Source organism: Vidua macroura, chromosome 4 (assembly GCF_024509145.1).
Source record: "Vidua macroura isolate BioBank_ID:100142 chromosome 4, ASM2450914v1, whole genome shotgun sequence".
In the NCBI taxonomy this organism is placed as follows: domain Eukaryota; kingdom Metazoa; phylum Chordata; class Aves; order Passeriformes; family Viduidae; genus Vidua; species Vidua macroura.
The window spans coordinates 61,668,996-61,690,911 of NC_071574.1; the positions used below are offsets into that span (position 1 = coordinate 61,668,996).

General features: G+C 38.2%; 1 protein-coding gene across 1 annotated transcript in view; it reads right to left on the bottom strand.

Moving 5' to 3' along the window:
- Positions 1 to 4,186: 4,186 nt before the first annotated feature.
- Positions 4,187 to 21,916, bottom strand: part of C4H4orf50 (chromosome 4 C4orf50 homolog) — a 34,491-nt gene continuing 16,761 nt past the window's right edge. The window contains exons 10-14 of the mRNA XM_053976216.1: positions 17,500 to 17,676; positions 15,240 to 15,296; positions 14,660 to 14,842; positions 6,090 to 6,326; positions 4,187 to 5,004 (exon numbers count right to left, since the gene is read on the bottom strand). Of these exons, the coding sequence (XP_053832191.1) occupies positions 4,615 to 5,004; positions 6,090 to 6,326; positions 14,660 to 14,842; positions 15,240 to 15,296; positions 17,500 to 17,676 (1,044 nt within the window). The 3' untranslated portion in view covers positions 4,187 to 4,614. The remainder of the gene's footprint in view (positions 5,005 to 6,089; positions 6,327 to 14,659; positions 14,843 to 15,239; positions 15,297 to 17,499; positions 17,677 to 21,916) is intronic.

The window sequence follows — 21,916 nt, forward strand, 5'->3', positions numbered from 1 at the left end:
ATTTATGCCAAATGGCATGCAATTATACATATATATGTGTGAATATATATGCACATAAATATTTTATGCACATTTATATGTAAATGAACACATTATTCTATGGTTTACTATTATCCTGACTGATAGGATGATTAGAGCCAGATAGACTGCTGACAGACTATAGTCCTAGCTAAATGTAATAGGCCATTCTATCTGAAATACCTGATTTTCTGTCCCTGCCTTTGTTCTCCTCATTCCCAAGAACGAGGTATTGTGAGAAGGATGGACCTAAGTCAGTGCCTGACCTGGTGCCTGACCTGGTGAGAATATGTGCAAACAGATATGGGAGGTTCTCTGGTTTAATCAGGCCTTAAGAGAAAGGTTTGCACTGTAGAAATCTTTCACACATTATCTGGTTTTAATTAGGGGCTTTAATATCCATCAGCTTATGGGCTCAGTGAAAAGGCTGTTGCTAAGAAGGTACTAGATCGTGCTTTTACAAATCAGAATTGCTACTGAAAAAGAATATAAAGAGATATTCTTAGGGATTTAATCATGGGCAACATGGTTCTGTTCCCACTCCTACAAATGCCAGTCCTGAGGATGAAACTGAGTAACCACAGATTGAACATAAGACCTGATTCCCAAATTTCCTATGGGAATGAAAGCTTTCCATAGCACAAGGCAAGCAATACATGGGGAGTGACAGGCTTCACAAGCAACCCTTCTGCATTTTCTACAAATGTTTAATATACAGGACAACCTAGGATCCTGGCATCTTTTACCTGAAAGACACTGAGTTTTGTCATCTTCCATACTTTCCTGTGCCTTCCCAGCCTTCTCTAGCATATCAGTTCTCAAAGAGGAATGCAGAACATGTTCCTTCCACTGACTCTGATCAAACCATTTCTGTTGTAGACATTCATAAGATGCAATGGGCAACTTTATCTTTTTAACTTGCAGGATGAATTCTTTCCAGTTAAGTGAGACTGCATGCACAGCTGAGTGCAGACAAAATACAGGGCAACTTACCATTAAAAAAAAAAGTATTATGAATGCTATTTTCCTGAAAAATAAGAGAAGTAGTCTAATGCAGGAATTGCACTGACTAAAGAGAACTCTTTTAAAATATGCATGATCTGTCATTCTAGGTGTTCTTTGCATTTGAACATAAAAACTGGCATTACATTCCGTGTTTATGACTTCTCCTATGAGTGAAGAGCAAAACAGGAGGAGGATTATTACAGGAGGATTATTAGTTTTCTTTAATTTCAGGAAAATGCTCATTCAGTGTTGGAAGAAAGTGATGGATTTTCTTTTTCATCTCTTACAGGAGAAAGACTATTCTTTCCAGTGGTTTTTGATTCTCAGATTCCAATTTCTCCCCCATAGTGGGTACAGACTACTCCACAGTGCATTTTTAGTCTCAGATACACCATGAGTTTCCTTTTTTATGTTTATCTCTCACACAGCCTTTAGAAAGCACTATGCACTATTTCAGGTTAATGCTTCCATGTAATTCCATTTCTAAGTAACACTTCTGTTGAAACTAGAGATAAAAAATATAACTTTGCTGCTAAAAAGAGATATTTTAATTTCAGTATTAGGTAGTTCAAATCTAAAAAAAAAGAACAGGGCAAATATTGCCTGTATATATTAATAAACACTCATTTGATACTAACTATTGATCCCAGAAAATAGTTTCCTGTGCTGTTTCAAACAATATCTTTGGGAGTGGCAGAGTCTGAATGGGGAGCAGGCTCAGTGAGCATCAGTCAATAGGCAGCATGCTGTCATCCAGCTTCCTTCCAAGTATCCTCATCATCCAGTCCAGTACAGATAATGCCATTTGACTGATGCAGGTCCATGGATGGCAAACAGCAGACCACAGCTGGCTCAACACAGGCCAGTTCAGATGTGATCTGCAAGCACTTTGCTACTGATCCCTCTCCATATAGAAAACCCCCAGCAAATAGTTTACAGAATAAGGGCCAAAATTAATTATCCTGTATAACTCACTGAGCAAGCTGAGACTCCCACAGGACTTCAGCTCAGCAGGACACCAATAGAGGAACCATCTGGTCTGACACTGCATATTTTGGGTCAGGTTTCTATAAATGACCATGTTTAAATAATTTGAAACTCCTTGTTTGATGGTGCAATGTACCCTCTCATCTTCTTGTAAATCAACTAGTACATAATTATTTGGTATGATCTTACTATCACTTCTCCATTCAGTAGTGGGAGAAATGGAGTTAGACAGAGGTTTAAAAGAGGAAACCTTTAGCTCACTCACCTTTTCCAGTGCTGCTGCATGCAGCTCTCCAAACTGATTGCTGCTAATTTATTGCCATTCCTCCACTGTAGTGTCTGAACCATGGCATTTTTAATTAAGAGAAATGAAAAGCAGCTGAAACAGCTGGCCAAATGGTAACTGTGGTATCTGCACATCTTTAAACAATGCTTTGTAGTAGGAAGAATGGATGTCTTAAAAAATTAAAACCACAAGGAGCTACAGGATTTTAACTGAAATCTGTGACTTGTGAAGCAAAGCAATGAAATGCCAGCACAGGATCCATTTGCTGGATGAATTGCTTGAGTCCATTTTGAATTACTGTGCTTCAATGCAGGTAATATCCTTGCAAATGTCTGTTCTTCCATCTACATCTCTGTGTCTGCAGCCCTTGTTCAGGAAATTATTAGTTCCAGCAGGAGGAAGAATGGGGCCAAATAACCTAATTAGCTTAAAATGAAGCCTGAACACTTAAAATAAACCACACTTATCTGTGATAGAAAGGGACTGGACTGACAAAGGCTTAATTTCATGGAAAGTCACCATAGCCCCAAACACAAAGTAGATTGCTTCACCAGCGTAACAAAGACTTATTATCATATTATCACAGAGTATTATTATTAATACCCTCATTATTATCACACTTCATGCATTATGATCTGACCTCAGACTGAACTGGCAGGCCCTGTATTTTACTGTAAGCAAGATAAACATCCAAAAAGTTCTCACAATGGCAAATTCTTAAAGCATCGTTTTATCAACGTAACAGTTACCATGTTCAATATTTACAAGTGGTTTTGCATATAAAAATATCTTAATATTTGACAAGGCACCTTATGGCTGGATAGCAGGTATATCTGTCTTCAGAAGCTCTGGCCAGCCATCAGGAAGAAGAGAAAGACACATAAAAGCAAAAGCCCACATTTTGGAATCTTGCTGTTACCTCCTGCTTAGGCAGCACTCAACAACATCACTTCCAGGGACTACTTCCCTTGGCATCTGGGGTGTGCTTTCTAAAGCTCTGCTGGATAAAGAGCAATTCAGTTACTGCTGCACTGCTACCTTACTGAGCAACTGGAGCTGGGTTTCCACAATAAAGTGTGAGTGTGTGCATTAATATTTCATCAAACCAGGCATTTTATTTCTCGCTTCCGAAAAACAAGTAGTAACATACTATGAACCAGCTGGGGTAATCAATGGAGGCAGAGGAAAAGCACAGCAACTGTGACATGCATTACTGGGTGTGAATGCCCTTTTCTAATAAAAGTGATGAAAAATACAGAATAATGATAAAGGTGTACGAATAATGGATGTTTCTCAAACACATTAACTCTGGTGAGATCACAATATAAATCAGTATTTTGTGGAATTTACAACCACGCTCAGTTAAACTTCCCAGAGCCAACCAGCATCAGTGCACTCATGCACCTGCACAGACACACTACTCCCTCCTCCTTTTCATAGCCAGGATGCACCCAAGGCTCCTGCAGCCCAGATCACAACTATTTCTGAGCCAGACTGCGAGGAAGCACTGTCCTGGTGGTGCCAGCACAGGTGGCCTGGCACTCCATACACTTGTCCCTGTGCAGGGGTCTGGCAGCACAGGGTGCAGCCTGCATCGTCCATCCTGTGAACTCAGATGCTTCTGTACCCGCAGTGGCCACGCAGTCCCCTACAGAAAGTGGCTGTGGACATGTCCAGCAAAGCTACTCAAGCTAAGTTGCAATTTGTTACTTAAAAGCAACAATTGAAGGATGCTACTTTACAGATACTAGCTCCTACAGCAACACACTGAATGTCCTGCTGTAGGTGGGCCTATTAAAAAAAAAAGCATATATTTTTTTAAAAATTTCCCAATAGTAAAGAAACACAGCAAAATTACCCTCTAATTTTTATAAAATTAATTTCTAGGAGGTCCATGACACTATATTTCCTGAAATTCCAAAGGAAACAGTCCCACAAGGGAGGTGTTCTTTCAGAACTTGCCACTGCACACTGAAGAAACAGGTTACACATAGAAGCAAAAGTGATTTAATAGATTTGTTTCACAGTTTCAGTTAAAAGAAAATCAAATCACCAACAAAAGGTGAAAAGAAAATAGGGAGGTGGCCTGGCTAAAGAAAAATAAATGTGTTTCAGTGATCTCAAATATCCTATGAAGCTTTCATCATGAAAAATATCACAGTTCTTTTCCATATAAATTTTCCAGTCATCTCAAACTACTTGCTAGGCCGTGCTAACTAGTAAAATATCCCTGATTAAAAAAAAAAAATAGTACTTTTGTATCAATAGGAAAAAAATCACATTGCTAAGATGTTTACCTTGTTTTATTTCTGCAGGTTTTATTCTTTCCCATGCAGCTGATTTCTCCCCACAGGATATAGACCTTTATTACTTGCTGACAACACGTCTGGCAAATAGCTTTCTGCTGTGGTAGCTGAGGTTGAGCCATCTGTTTTTTCTCTAGAGAGCCATGCCTTATTCATAATGGCATTTTTGTGTTTCATTCCCTGGGCAATAGCACCTGCATGCTGATTTCCCATTTGACCCCAAAATACATCATCATGTTTCGACAGCCGATCCCTCCCCTTCGTGGCCCAGAACACGGCACGCTCCGGGGGCACCGCAGCATCCTTCATCCCTGACAGCACAGGCCAAGGGGCTTCCCCATGGATCATGGGCAGGCTGGGACCAGCCCACGGGTTTGAGCTGGAGGGGACAACTGAAGGTATCTGAGGAGGAAAGAAGAACAGAAACCGTAACCTTGGATGTCCCAGTGTGTTGCTGTATGTTTTTATGGAAACAGGACGCTCTATGCATTGAGGCTGATTTCAGTTGGAGCCTCCCATATAAATGTACAACAGGCCCATGTCCTGCTTTCATTGGGATTTAATTAAAGCTCATATGATTTATATAAAAATTAATCAAAGAGCTACTTCCGTTCTGCTTTTCATAATAGTTTTCTTTTATGGCCATATTTCATTGATCTTTTTAATATGTGTGTGAGAGAGAAAAGGACTAAAAAACCTGATTTGAACTGTTACATATATGCCCTGGACTAAGTAACGTGTTATCAGAATTCTGAGTCACCATTTCATTGCATAATAAATTACTTAACTAAAAGGAAATCTCAATATCTTCTATGTTCTTTTCATTCATGCCAAAAGCAAAAACTATGCTTTTAGTTGTTTCATTGCATGTATTTTAATCCAAGATTATGAAGGAACTTCACTAGAGTAACATTTTTAACTACTCTACCTAACTGGCTCTGGTAATTGCATATTTGGCTTTTGTTTCCATACAAGTATGAAGAGGTTATGTTGTCTCAGAGAGGCTGAAATCTCTTGCGTGTTTAGTTTAGCAGCAGACTGTCACAAATGCAATTGCAATTGATCAGCTCTGTTCTTAACAGGATTCCTGCAGTTAATGGAAATTACTATAAAGAGCTTCAGGGCATAGGAATAATTGGATCACTAAAAAAAAAAAAAAAAAGAATTGGAGGGGAAAAAAGGTAGGACAAGATCAACATAATAACTTTTTTTAAAACATCCAACAATTTGCAAAGATTATCTTACCATAGAGTAAGATACACCATGATGAAATCAAAATCTTTTAATTATTTTTATAAGCCCGAAGCCCCTCTTAAACAATGGGAAAGAAAATGCATAATGAAAAACATTAAACAGTTATTATTGTCAGCTTGTCTAAACTAACAATCAACTGTGCATCTCTGGAAGGAATAATTCAAACATCTGTATCTTCTGCCAAGAATAAGAGATTTCACTGAACTAAAAACAGTGAGAAAACTTTTACTGACCTGGCAGTTTTTGTGATGGTTCTCTCTTAGCTCTCGATTCAAGGCTGTGATCCTCTCAGGATTTGTTACAGAAGAACCAGCACACACATTTGGGGTGAGGGGAGAACTGTGGGGGCCATCCATCCCTGGCTGAGAGTCTGCAGATACTGACCCAGTCATCCTGTTCCCTTTGGCACCTGCCACACGATCCTCTGGCTGCCCATTAGCCTGTGAAATGTCTGTGGAGGATGGCAGCACCTGCAAAGAAAATAGCATTTCAACAAATTCAAGATAGATTAAGCTTTCAAATGCTGCTCATTTTGGATTAGTGGAAGCCATTTGGATGAGTTCACTAAAAGAAATATTCACAGAAATTAGCTGTAAATAAACTACATTTAGCAAAATAAGGGAAAAGATAACATACCAATTATTTCAGACATGGAGCATTCCTGCACCTCTCTAAATAAAGAATCCTGTATTCAACAAGTCATCCTCAAAATAAAACAAAAAATATCTCTAAGCTTTAACTGCAGCTGAAAATTTGGCTTGGGCTATTAAGAAAACCTAGATTAAAACTAGAAAAAATTCCTATTTTAAAAAATTATCTCAGTTCTCCTGAAGAATCTAAAAATTTCTAACAGCATTCTTTTACACACATATTTTTTTACTCCACACTGCACAACTAATTCAGGTTTGTCTACCTATGAATGCTCAAGAAAGTTAAGCTGAACAGACTCCAAAAGTGTGTTAGTTCAACTGCATGAACTCTTATCTGGAGCCTTCTATTAAAAAAAAAAAAAATTAATTCAGTTGATCTTATTTCATATCTAAATCAACTTTAACACCACAGCAAAGTATCCATTTAGAATATCTTCACTGAGCTGCAGACAAATTTAAGAGAGAAATGGCAGTTTAATTATGCACATTTTCATAACAGTTGCAAGCAGATCTCCCTGAATACCAATGACTACTACAAGGCAGTAGCATTTTATCACTCAAAACCAAATTTATTATACCTACCAGATCATTGTTGCATTTTTTCTTGAGATTGCAAGCCTTGCCATTTCAGCCTTTCAGTTTTTGAAGAGTTATTTATTTATTTCTAAAATTAATACACCTTGTTATGCATTAACATCTCATTGCCATTACTCTTCCTGCAAAACTCCAGAAATGCAGATACATATATATGCCAGGTCAGGAAGAATTACTTAAAAGAAAACACATTTTACTTAAAGTAATATATTGGTTTTGCTCTGTGCATCTTTATTGAGTTTTAGCTACATGACTTGTGGCCATTAAAAAAAAGAAAAAAACCAAAGGACTCTGAAATGCAACAGCAGAGTAAGATTGCTCTGAAATGACCCAACAGAAAGATGAGCATTTATTGACAAGCTCCTGCATCTAAATATAGTTCTATTATGACATGAAGAAGAACACATGGTGTTTTTGTTGTTGCCATTTCACCTCCTGTTCTTGGCTCCCCACCATGAGCAGAGGGAACCAGTCCTGATGAATTGTGGCCATTGGTCTCCTTAAAGTACCCAACACAAGCATGTGTGGCCAGCTGAGACACTGCCCAGCAGCAGCTTCCACCTGGATCCTTTATTTCAGGCTGAACAACAGGCCAGGGAACAAGGCAGGCACATCCAGGAATGGAAGGACCACTCACATTGGTCAGTTTGGGGCACAGAATTTAGATTGCTGCTCTTCCCTAAAAGGTTTGCTTTCTCTATGCTGATTACAGAGAGGGCCTGTGATGCCATCTGGATATTGCATTTATTTAGGCAAGGTGGCATGAGTACCCAAACATATCCTAGCACTGCAGGCATAGATCAGTTGGAAAGTGAAAGCTTTACATTTGGATGTTCCTCTCTAAACACAGGAGCCCAAGGCAGCTCCTGAAGTCCTTGGTTTCTAACCAAGGTTACAAGTGCAGTATCTCTCCCCATCACTCACAAAAAATGCCAGCTGGCTTAAAGCAATGAAAGGTCAGCCCTGAAATGTTTTGAGGCATGAAGATATCAGATCTAAAAATATTTGATGAGAATATCCTCACTACAGGAAGCACAGTTAGAGGCATTTGTGGTGATAGATGAGAGTGAGCAGAAGCAGAACAAGTTCTGGGGCTCAATGACCCATGCAAAGGCAAATCACTGTCCTGCTCATAGGCAGAGGAGCTGGGGAGCTGGTAAAGCTGCTAGAAATAAACACACTACCAAATCAAAGCTCTGACACTGGCACATTTCTAGAAAAATAACCTCCTTGCAGGGTCATTCCTTTCCTTCAACTCTTTACCCCACAAACCCTTTTGCTTCCTGCAATTAGCAAATTCTTCTGCAGCCAAAGTAGTGACGCAGCAGAAAGACTCATCTCTGGTGTGTCACAAGACTAGCACTAAAGATTGCATTTCCTATAGCACTAAGGATGTAGCTAGCAAAAATTCTGTGTTTTGTCTCAGTTGCCCAGACATTAACTTGTTCTTTTTCAAGTTGTTTCATTTTTATTACTAATTTTTACTATATTCATTCTATTTTCCTATTCTTTTTTTGCTTTCATCTCAATTTTCCACAAATTATCCCACTTAGGAAGAAATTAAAATATTGTGATACTTGACCAAACTGAGAAGAGTGTAAACTTGTATAATGTCAAGTTCTAGAAAGGATTGCTATTGAAACCAAAAACCAATAGCTTCCCCCAACACTACAAAAAAATAAGACAGTGGTGTCAGAGAGAAGATGAAAATGTTTTACCTGCATATTTTTAATTGTACATTTTATGTTAATCTAAATTCTATCATTTATCAGAAAATAAAGGAAGGTTCGTTTTTAAGCTTTTCTTTTTTTTAGTCATGGCTATTCCTGTAGTGGCATGTGTGCTGTACAGAAATGCATGCTGTTGCCCATGAACTACAGCAAAAACCACTACTGAAATATCTACTATGCAGTCAGGAAATAGATCTAAATCTTGCCAGCTAAGCCCAATTTTACTTTCAAATTAATGGGCACTAACCTTGAGTAAGAACCTTTTCCTCAGCCAGCACAAATTCTTGAGATCCCCTCTACCCAAACAACCAACATAATTATTGAACAGCTTTATCAGTTATTTCATGGGAAAGGCCAGGCTGCCACTAACTTTTTAAAATCTGTATTTCATGTCTCTCAGTATTTTTAGTAATTTCTCTAAAGGTCAAAAAATAACATATCTCTCAGCAATCGACTTCACCCTTCTTTAAAAGAATTGATAAGTAACTAACTCCACTCCTTCATCCACTTGCAATTCCAATCATTCAAGACACATTTTTTGTAATGTCAGGTAAAAAAAAAGCCTCTTCCTGCAAAGAAACCTTTGTCTTGAAAGATTCCTTGCTCTTCATCAGCCTTGTCCCAAAAAGACTGAAAGCCCAAAGTTAAATTCTTTCTCCCTTCTGAGGGTGGGACTCATTGAACCAAAGCATATCTCCCCTGGCCCCCTTGACAATCACTGGAGTCCAACTTCTACAGCTCTTCCACCTAATCACAGGATGGGTCAGGCTGGAAGGGACCACACTGGGTCATCTGGTCCACCCTCCCTGCTCAAGCAGGGCCATCCCAGAGCACATGGCACAGGATTGTGTCCAGGTGGTTCTTGAAGATCTCCAATGAGGGAGACTCCACTCCCTCTCTGGGCAGCCTGTCAGTGCCCAGTCATCTGCACTTACCTAAAGCAGGTACATAAAATAGGCAGGATAATTCCTTGGAAGTATGGTTTTGTCTGCTTTAACTATGAAAACAAATAGATTAACTACCACATATGACTGTCAGAAGTACAGACATCATATAGGAAATGTATCTCACCCTCAGTGCCTCTGAGGCACTGAGGCACTGAGAAAAGCCTCTGACCTTAACAGCCACGCACAAACCATTTTAAGGAAAGCGTCAGAGAATTTTACTTCAGGCCTATTATCTTCAAATACGATTCACTGGAAAGCAGTAAGTGATTTCTTGCAAAGTAATGAGTAGAAACACAAACCAATAAACAAATAAAAAGCATTGTTCTACCAAAACATATCTCAGAAGAAATCCCTTGACAGAAGGAAGAATTCAGCTATGCTGTTCTGAGCATTTAATCCCTGTTCTGTAAAACAATTCACTGCACTGGACACATTCCTTGCCTGGAGCTTTCCATCCATAAGGTTTAAGACGACTGCATGAAAAGCATTAAAAAGCACTACCATTTATCCCTACATTCCTTGCAAAAATTCCCTTTCAGCCCCAAGAAATGAGGGCAAATAGCCACAATGGTTTCAGATCCACTATGGAAAGAATATATAAAATATATCATCAAGTCAAAGTGTTCCAGCACAAGAGAAATTGGATGAGCAGCATTTTCCGTTAAGACATCCAGACAGAGGCTGTTTGCTTAATCATTTGAAGGAAAGAATTTAACATACTCCCTTCTCTCCACACCTAGCCCAAAAGAGAGAGAAAAGGCCCAAAATACTGCACAACTGTACTGGCTGGGCTGTGTACATATGAAAGAGGAGCCAAGCTCACTTGCTCCTCTGTGTGGTTCTCTGATCCACCAAAGGCAGCATGGACACTGCCTCACGCTCAAGCCAGCCAGTCTGGGTAAATCCTGGCTCTTAAACTGCAAGTAGACACTGAAACTCAGGGAAAAAATCGAGACTCCTCTTTCACATGTCCTATTACTCATCTGGAACATCTTCTCTTGCTTCCCACTTTTACCATCCCAAGTAAAGAAGCTATTGCACAGCTAAGTCCCAGTCCTTTTTTGTTTGATGTTTCGTGAACATGAATGTGCAAGATCAGCTGATGAATGCTGTCCTGTGTTCTTTACACTGGGAAAGGCAAAAAAACACTTAATAATGTCCACAAATTAATTCTACAAAAGTAAGAAAAGAAAGATGAGGCCAAGGTCCTTCCAATTAAAAAAAAAAATCAGCATTCAAAAGGAGGTGATTAAAATGGGACATGACAGAAGGCCAAAGACGGACACATATTTTGTGTCTGACATTGGGCATGTGAATCCCAGCTATGGCACTGTGCCGAGTGCCACGTGTACCTGCTGGAGGCAGCCCTTGTCCCAGGAATGTGTCCTCTTCAGCCACATGCTTTTTATTTTCCAGACACAAAACAAGAAAATATTTAAAATATTTCTATTGCCAAAATTTATTATCGCTCCACTCCAATGGGCTGCAATGGTTTCTTAAGTCTTTAAAAAGAGAATATATCACAAAGCCTTAGAAATTAACTTCTTCGTGCCTCAAAAAATTTCAAGTCCATATTAGACATAGATTGTCATTCCAATGACTGCCCAAAAGATGACTATTTTCAAAGCTGAGAGGCAGGATTTGTTCAACATCCTGCACAGAATTTTTCTTTCATCAAAGTGACATAGGTGGTGGATGAAAAAGAATTGAAATAAAACCCTTTCTGTGCAATCATATATGTTTATTATGATAAAAACCCACTAAAATTAAATTATACTAAATTTCTCAATTAAACTAAATTACAAATTAAGAGCTTCATGGTGTACAGTTTTATCATGAGGAAAAGTAATTCAAAACCTAGTCCTCTTTACAGGGACTTATTAAGAGAGGGAAAACTGGCTTTCTTTTATGAACACATTACTCTACCATATATCTGACCTCACTGAAGAGTGCATTGCTAGAACAAAATTGTGAGATACTACATGATTTAAGGAAATTTTATTTCTCACTCACAAACATTTGGATGTAATTCTGGGCTGTGAAAATAATCAAGAATGACAAGCCTCAAAATGTATGCTGCTCTGCTGAACTGAACTGATGAAGTCTTAAGTTAGTCAGCAAAATAAAGCCACAGGGACAACAGGGATTTATCATGTCTGAGAGCAGAGCTTTGAATGCTGAAAGTGAAGTCTGAAGACAAGCTCCAAAGACAGTGGGTTTTGCACAACACCATCTTTGTGGTTTAGTATTTTAATTGGGATGGAAATTAGGGAGAAAATTCTTCTGGCAAACAGAAGAAAATGACCAACAATCCATTGTGTCCTGAATAAGCAAGGAACTGAAGTTTGCCTTGGTCTGTAAGCATGAGTAACTTGGTGGTGTCCATAAGTCCCCCACCAAAGCTGGGGAATCCCAGCACCCAGCTGAAGCAACTCTATCCCCTCTACATGTAATTCCATGTACAGGTCAAAAAAAATAAAAATAGTTCTTAATAGAACTATGAACCAATATTTTCTCAGAGAACATGACTCAAAGTTTTTTACTGAACTATAAAATGCCAGGCACTTAATTGAATACAGAGACCTCTTTCCCTTCAAAAGGCTCTGTATCAGTTCTTCATGCATCACTGCAAACTTTGAGCTGAAATTTATCAGTAAGTGAAGGCACAGAGGTTTGCTGCCAATGTGTGACAGGCTTCCACTTGTTACTGGGTCCAGTAATCAATAAAGCCAATTGCAAATCTTTAATTTAAGAGGGAAAAAAAAAAAAAAAAAAAGCAATCCACCACGTTTTGTATAGTAGAATTCTAATGTTAGGAACAAAAAACTGAGGGGAAGGAAGGAATGAGCTTTCAAAGGAATTTTATGTAAGTGGATGTTGGGCATAGCTCTGGAATCTTAGATGTAAAGTCCAGCAAGAATAAGAGTTGAAAGCAAGAAATAAAACGTCCAAGATGAAAAGTTAGTTCACTTAAACATATGTCTACAAGATCTTTTAAACCAAAGGAATGTATCACATGAATATGAAACGGTCTTTTTTTTTTTTTTTTTTTTTTGTAAACATTATTAAATTAGTAGTAGGGAAACTTGGACATTTTTTCATTGAAGTGCCTTCCTTTGGAAAGGCACTATTTCCTGTATAGAAATAGACATTTTTCATGAGAACATGCAACTCTTCTTTTGTAGGAAAGTTTCCTCATGTTATATGTGGAACTACTTATCACAGACCAGAAAAGCCTTTAGCTCAGCGTCAACTCACCCAGCAAGAGCCAGTTTGTTCTTTGCATGATAAAAAACCCCAGGCTTGAATCCTATTTGTGCTGAGCCTAAGTGAGACCTCTTGCCACTGCAGTGCTAGACACCATGGGAAGGGGCTTGTACTCCACTTACTATGAACAGCTAAATATCTGTCAAAGCAGGGGATTTAATATGGGGCTCTATGCTGCAGGTAAGTTCACTTATGTATTTAATCTCATTCTCTCTCGTTGAACCTGCTAAGTCTTGTGATAATTGAACATTTAGAGTGTGAGTGTGAATACTGTTTTGATATCTATTGTGTTGGCAAGCTTTACTAATGCTCATCTATCACAGCAGTGTCTGAGAAAGTACTCCACTGCCTTCAGACTATCTCCCTTCTGACAGATGAGTTCCATAAAACACTCCTGTGTAGTGGGAGCTTGGGTGAGGCAGTGGTGGACCCACACTTGAGGTACTCAAGGAGACACAGCCAGAGAGTCCTGTCCCATCCTGCAACCAGGAACTGACCCACCTTTTCCTTAACATGCAGTTAAATTGCTTTTTGCCACAAAAACAAGTATGACTGATAGCTTGCAACACTTAGTAACACTGTAAGAAAAAGCACTATCAACTTGATACAGAATACAACTCAGTGTGTAAAAATGCAAAATCATCAAAAAAAAAAAGTCTGTAGATTTACTATACTATATGCCCATTTTGAGCATCTTCTGCCAGTGAAAATGTCAAGTGTCATTAAGATAAATTATTTTTATGTATTCATTTTGCAGTGCATTGTGTCAGCTGAAGTATAATATATAGTATGAACTAATATTCTGTGTTCTGTGACAAGCATACAATATTATACAAATGTGTAACACACAGTATTTCCTCCCCCTACCCCACTTTTAACCAAAAAGATTCTACTTGAGTGTAGTTGATACAAACACTACCAAATATTGTTTGGGTACTTTTACAGGCTTTGGAAAAAAACCAAGAAACAGAAATCAAAAGGAAAAAGAACTTATTGATGGACACTGAAGTACTGCAAGGGAATTCCTGTTTCTTCAGGTTGCCAGATTGAGATTCTTGTCCTTAAGAAAGTCTTCAAGTAGTTGCAACTCCAAAATTAGGAAGTTTATTCCCAGCATCCAAGATATTAATGACAATATTGAATATAACCAGGTATGAAACAGACTTTCCCACTTTTGCCTTGCCAGAGAAACACAAGTGATTAACTCCCTTTCAAATACAGATGTCCACTGAGTTGACTTAAGTCTTAAAATATTCACTGTTGTCCTTTATTTTCCTGACTTCTTCAGAAATCTGAAACAATGCATTATGCAGGAAAGAAATACAAAATTCATAGTTAAAATGAAATTGGGTAATATGTACTGCATTATCTATCAGATACTTAGTCAAAATATCAGGGGAGTGTTTCTTGCATGGAACACTGATGCACTTTGCTTTAAGCTCCTGAAATGTAGACAACAGTAAAATGGCCAACTCCACTAATTTGTCTGAAGCAATACTTATATTAAGCAATGAAATATATTTTATAATTACACACTAAGTCTCACTAAACACTTTGAAAACCACCACTTAATTCAATACATATGAGGATCCTACAAGGAAAAAAGAGCACTTACCTCTTGATCACACATTGGTGTAAAAGCAACCATGTACTCTGCCAGGGTCATGTCATTCACCAGGTTCTTTATCTCATCATCAAATGCAGAGTTAATAAACCCCTGCCTGTGGAATTCATCGTGCATTCTCCTAATGAAGCTGTTCCTTTCCTGGCACTTTTGGGTGAGGCAAGCCAGCTTAGCCTGTGTGGCATGAACACATAAACATTCCATGGCTCTGTCATTTCACTCCCTTCTGAGACTGCAAGATTACATTTTGTGTCTGATCTGTAATTCCACATTTTGACCCAAAGCTACAGACTGTATTCCCATGTCTCTACATTATTAGATGCCTCCACACCTTCAAGAGCAATATACATGCACAGATACACTGGAAAGAGATGTTCCCTTTCCATGTGCAAGGTCTCCTTTTTGACAGCCTGAAAGTAAGCTTGCAATAATGTCAGTGAGCCCTTGCCTAAGGTGAAGCCCAGCAGCATCCAGCTAATCAAGGACAATGCAGAAGGAAGGCACAGAAGCCTGTAAGCAAAGGAATACCCCTTGTGTAGGTCCTGAATCACTGTTCAGGGAAACACGGTACCTTCAGAGGAGCTAATGTCAACTTCACTTCAGACTTTCTCTTCTGCAGTTCTTTCTCCTGAAAGGTTGAAAAATATCCTGCATCAATTTATTCAAGAATCATTTTGAAATACTCCAGCAGTTTTTTGGTATTTGTTTTAGACCTGACACTGAGATGTACACTTTGCATATTTGTGTGACCCTGTATCACAAGCAAGTTGAATCAGTGTAAGGCATCGGTTGCACACAGATAAGCTCTGGCATACAAACACTGCCCTACTCACATTAGCATTGATCTTAAAAATTAACATAGGCTTTTGGATGTTCTTAGATGGAGCCTTAGATCAGTGAGGTTATTTAATCAAAGCAGCATCACAGTAAAGACTTGGTATCCTTCATTATGCACTCATGTTCATATTTACTCTGTGGATCTTCCAAAACATTCTTTGGGGAAAATTTTTCCCTTTCCTTATCAATATTATATTGTAAAACTAGAGCAAAGATGAGGGATTTTCTGCATGTACATTCTATTCTGGAAAGGAAACATCAACAACCTTTTACTCTGACACAGCTGATACATGTCCTCTATTAGGAGCTGAAGCGGGGAGGGGGGACATATTATTTAGTCTGTTCCTTATGATTAAAATCTACTGATGGTAACCCTAATTTCTGATTATGCAGAAAAAAGATACAGTATCTTGCAACATAAAAATCCATCACCATTATGAATCAATACAGTATTTTTGACAATACAGATTCCTTTGCATTTATTTTGCCTGACAATTTATATTTCTATGAAGTTTACAGTAAATATATTATATTCATAATTAAAAAACCCTCCTTTATGAGAAATCAGTTATGCGGACAAAGATCACATTGTCCTCAGCTAATAAATTGTGGGCTTGGGAGGAATCAGAGCAGGCAGGACAGGGGAAACATGTCTTTACATTGCACTAGCACTGGGCAAACAAAGGAAGAGCTGGCAGTAGGTCCCTGCACTGGAGACATTCAATTCTTGGTGAGGCAGGGAGCAACATATCTTGCTGATGCAATAGAACAATTAGGATTTGTCCATTTATATGGACAGCACATCTCACCCTTTACTCACCTACCACCTGATGTGACACCAGACACTACAGAACAGTTTCATTTTACCAGCACTGTTCTTCTAAGAGCCATGCCCTAACCCATGACTGAGAGAAGCCTCTAACCCTCTTTACAGGCCTGGTTTAGAGCAAACCACAGCACAGGATGAGGCTAGGAAAAACAAAACAAAACTACATCACCGAACAGACAAACAACAACAAAAGAGAAACAAAAATTGTAGAAAGATGGATTTACTGTGGAGAAAGTGGAATGAAACCTGTTCCCAGTAGGGAGAAGACAATAATCTCTTGTATTTCAGAGTAGAAGCATGTTTTACTTGTTGTATCAGGCTATGAAGAACAAAGAGCACTATTGAGAACATGCCATTTAGTAGCTGTTCAAGAGCCTGATGGGCAATTCCAATTTGGCTCACATTTTGGAACTATTATCCTGTTCCAAAATATAGTTCCCAATAGGAAGCAAAATCTAAGGGAAAGAAGTCCTAGGACAAATTTGTTTCCACCCAAGACTTCAGTAGCTGTAGTCACACTTAGAGCCATAGCTTTGCTGTCACACTGTAAGGCACAGCTTTGCAAGTCTTAATGCAGCTGCTCTGGTTTGCCAGGTGAAATATAATGCACAAGTGTACAAACTTGTGTCAGTGCATTTGTGCATGCATGGGAGTTCTCATCAGAATAACTATGACAAAAATCCAAACCACACACATATCTGAAAATGTCTGAATGAAACTCTTCATGTGTAACCCCAGCAGATGAACCAAAAAAGTTAGGAAAACTCTACCAAAATTCTATTATTACCTTGGAATTTCATAATCTGATATAGTGGAAAAAGAGAGTTGGGAATTTTAAAAAATCCTGACAATTTAAGCCAAGGATGTGGCTCTGTAAAGAATTTCAGCATCACTGTTCTTGCATTACACTATGGGGATTAATTAGAGCAGAGATGGAATTTTCATAATCCTCTATCATTTTTCCATAACATGGATCACTCAGGCAGTTTACATCTTTTCCCTATTTCTCTGAAGTCAGGAGTACTTTTATATGCCTGGAAACCATTTAACTATTCTCAGATTCATTCCCAGGAAAGAAGACTATTTTGCTTCTCTCCTTTGAAAAGAGAGATGTAGAATCTGATGTCTAAGCTCACATTTAAGCCCACAGAAAACAATTTTATACCTTTTCACATAGGTGAGCCTGAAGGAGTTCCACTTCATTCTGCAAGTCACGAAACTGATTTTGTAATGCAGCCTGGTCCCTGAGCTGGGCTTTCAAGGTCAACACTTGCTGCTCTAATCTCTTACTGGCTATTCTATTCACTTCTTTTTCCTGGGCATTCTTCAATGTGTACACAGGCTAGAGAGAAAATACACAGATTTTAAATTTAGGTGTATAAAACAACAGAAATATTCTTAATCATGTCTTGTACCACAAAACTTCTCAATCAATATAACTACCTACCTTGTACATCAAAAAGAAGCAAGCTCTTTTAAAATGTATGATCCAAAAACTTCATGAGCATATTAGCACTAATATTTTATACTAATCTTAAGCTCTTTATATGTAAAGAGTACATGACCCCTGTGAGAAGAAGCATAGAATTGGATTCTCACAACATTTCCTCAAGGTAAATATATGTATTGCAATGATTTAATAAATGGGGAAACTGGGTAAAGACAAATGAAGTGACCAATCTATGGTCACATAGTGAGTAAGGAAAAAACTCAGGAGTTCCCAGTCTCCTGCTTCAACAAGAAGCAATATGTCCCTTGTTTTCCTACATATCTCAGTGAGATAATTCCAGTCTCCAAAATATTTATTTGTTCTGGAAGATTATTAATAAACTAATCAGATCTTAAGTAAAAATTTCTAAAAAATATTTTTACATTAAAATATAATAATAGTGATATAGAACAAGTGGAAAGAGAAGCTTCTGAATTTAACTCCTCCTCCCCCACTCTTCAATTTCTTTTCTCCCCAGTTTCATGCACTTAGATTGAGAGGATTAGTGAGAGCTTTAGATTGATGGTCAGCATCATAAGGTCAGCTCCTATAAGTGACACTGCCTGATTAAACATATAGATTTAGAATGAAGCAAATCTGAAGGAGAAGGAAGTATCCTGAAAAACACTTATGCTATTATATTAAAAAAATATATTGAGTTGATACACACAGCTGGTCAAGATTTCTGATAATGTAAGTATCAGAAAATCAGATAAACAGTATATAAGGAATAATATACTTTATATGTGTATATATATATATATATAAAAGATTAAGCTAAAAATTATAGTCAGACCCATGATATACTGTGGCAAAACCATATAACTTTCTGACAACACAGAGTGATGTTTTGATTTTAATGGTTACAAATATTGATACAACTGAGAAAGAAGTTTATACTCAGCCCTGATGCACAACACCAGAGTAAATTTTTCCCAGCCTTTCTGACAGCCTTTCTGCCTTTGACATCCTTGACTGCAACACACTGAAGGCACCATTCCATAGGGAACAGCAAACTGAACTGAGAGATCACATTACTCTGCCTGCAGCCCACCACTGCAACACAGATTAAACCAGAATTTTGTCACTGTCACAGTGTTCCTCCTCAGGAAGCCAGTCCTCTGTGCACAGCATTGGAGCAGGTTGGATGCTTTGTACCAAACTTTTTGGCTCCCTCTTGTGTCAAGAGAACAATAGGAACAGCTGGACACATCACGATGGATTAGACCAGGGCTGCAGGGACAAAAGCCTGAGGATGAGTCCATGACATGGTATTTGCCTTATCTTCTCTCCCACACGAAAAGTAAGTTAAAACCAAAAGGGAAACACTCCCTAACTGAAGATGTTTTATGGAAAAAAAAAGGTGGGGAAGTAAAACAACTGCGTGGAGGTCAGAGACAGGGAAAAGTTGCCTCTTTCCTTTTGCATTTGGCTGACCCACTAGCAGTTTTCTGTAGTTTCAGCACACAAATGAGGCATACAAGATTTATGTATGAGCACTCTGTCAGATGTCCCAGTTTTCAGTGACCTTAGGTTATGTAGTCAAGCTCCAGAAGGATGAAGGACCCAGCAGCTGGGACTGGGGAATAACCAAAGGATAACTAAGCCTAGAACATAGCATTTAACACACTGTATTCTTGTAAAACCTGGCAAGATCACTACTTTTTGAAGTTGGTAACTAAACATTAAAAATAAAACCAGTATCTTCCTCTTCTCTTGTGAATTATGATTGTCTGAAAACTCAGTGAGAAAATGAGAAGGAATATGACCTTTTTTGCTACAGGCCTTTTTTTTTGCAGACAGTCATCAGGAGTTCACTGGGGAAGCCTGGTGCCTTTTTTACTGTGTGCATTTCATACAAAATTCTTCTATTAATTTTAAAGCCGTAAACAGTACCCTGCCCCCTTCCTGCTCACTCCCATATTTATTTTAAATTCAACCAGAGCACCACCTCAATATCCCAGAAAATTCACCCCAACAAATACTTCTAGGCTAAAGCATATTTCACCTGTTAGCAAACAGTTCACTGAAACAGAATCCTAACAGTAAGCTTCAAATATATTATCTTAGCTCTCTTTTACTTGCAATGAATAATACCATGACAGCCTTATGGAGCCTCAGGTGACAACTAGGATCCCTGGGCAGCAGGGCCTGGAGAACATAAGAAATGCAAAAAGTTCTAAAAGACACACTCAAAACACAGCATATTTCAAACACTTTGGGTTCTAGGCCCAGAGTGCTCACATCTTCACTTCTTTCAAGCATTGCAGAAAGAGGTGTTCCAGAAAAATGAAATTTAGAACAGGAAAAAGCATAAATTACTGTGATTTACTGTATAAGGGTTTATTAGTAACTTTGAGTAACAAAAAAGCATTTTGGTCAAGGGTAGCAAGTAGCTGAAAACAAAAACTGGATCACCAGTCAACAAAACTGCCCTCAGGAAGTAACATGATGCTAGAAAAGTTGATCATGATCTTTTCTGTGACAAAGAGTCTTTTTCTTTTAATCTAGAAAAACTTATCTCATATTTTAAGACCTCATACAAACCCACTAACAGCAGCTTGGTGTATATTATAAAGTTTATTTTAAAAGTGAATTATTGAAATAAAGTTGACCTTTGTTAAGGACAAGTATTTCTATTTTCTATTCTACTACTTGCTAAATTGTGCCAACAAAATAAATATTATTCGGTTAAAACATAATGGACTTGAGTTATGCAGATAATTAGCCCTGCCATCAAATAGTGCAACTGAAGGATAAACCAGCTCTGTGAAGTACATGGACTGCATCTTTGACCCTGGAATGAGACACCTGTATTCAAAAATTTAACACTACGCCTATAAGTAATTCAACTGGATGAAGAAGTCAGACCTAAACCAAACAGCATCACAGTATTGCATACATTTATCCTACTGATCAATAAACAGTAATTTGAAAACATAAATTGTTGGAGTGATTTAGAAGTGGCAGGGTTTTATAGCAAAAGGCTGACCTGCACTTTTTCCAGTGTAATTTCCCAATTTCCAAAAAATGCACCCGAAATCTTATCTGCTAGCTTAAACAAAACATGTGACACATTTCTTTTTATTTTCAAACAATTTGGGCATTTCTTCTTGCTTGAAATAGATTCTATTGTATTAGGATGCTACATGCCAATACATCAGAATGACATGAAAAATCTTTTAAATTTTTCATTTAAAAGTCAGAATTCAGCTGTCTAAACACCAGCCCATAGGCCACATAGGGTGTACAATCTAACATGAAATAACTGCCTAGGACTTCCAGGTGGCTATGTATACCCTCAGCCAGGATGCCCTAAGGCCTTTAACTGGGATAAACAGTGACATTTAGGCAACTGTACTGATTCCAGAATCCTTATATTTTTCTAGAATTTGTTTCTATTTTCTTCTAAACCCATATCTATCTAACCTGTTCAAAATGAATCTGCAAATATTTGTAGATTGATACAAATGTGCTTTTCCACTTGGTAGAAATTGCATATTTCTTCTTTGTAGCTCACCAGTTAAGGAGGGCAAAAATAATTACAGGGTTAGCTGAAAAGTCTTTATAAAAGCTGCTTCCAGAAGATTATTCAGTAATTAAAAAGCTTTCCATAAAACACTTTATTTTGGTGGAAAACATAAACCTGTATCAAGACAAAGAACCACCTGAATTTATAGCAAACCCAGATTTTCTGTGATATAAACACATTCCAGTGAGATAGAAAGATTTCCTAGATTTTGGGGACACATATTTGGGCCATATGCATCCATTAAAGACTTTGACTTTAATCCACACCATCTGTCCACAGTGTCATTTTGCCTGTCCAAATCCAGCAATCAGGGCTACAAGGCCTGAAATCAGGGCAAAAAGGCCAAACAGTGGAAACACTGCAGACTCCTCCAAGACCTTTCATTTAGGCCACCTGAAGATGACTTTGGCTAAAGAGAGTAGAGCAAGAGCCCTCCTAAACAAAGAAGTGAGGTGTTTCTATTGCCCATGCAGAGCCCAGAACCTGCACTATTCTGCAGACAGATGGTCTACCTTGCATAACATCTGCTCTCTTTTAAGTTTTCAGTGCCTGGAGAGGCTC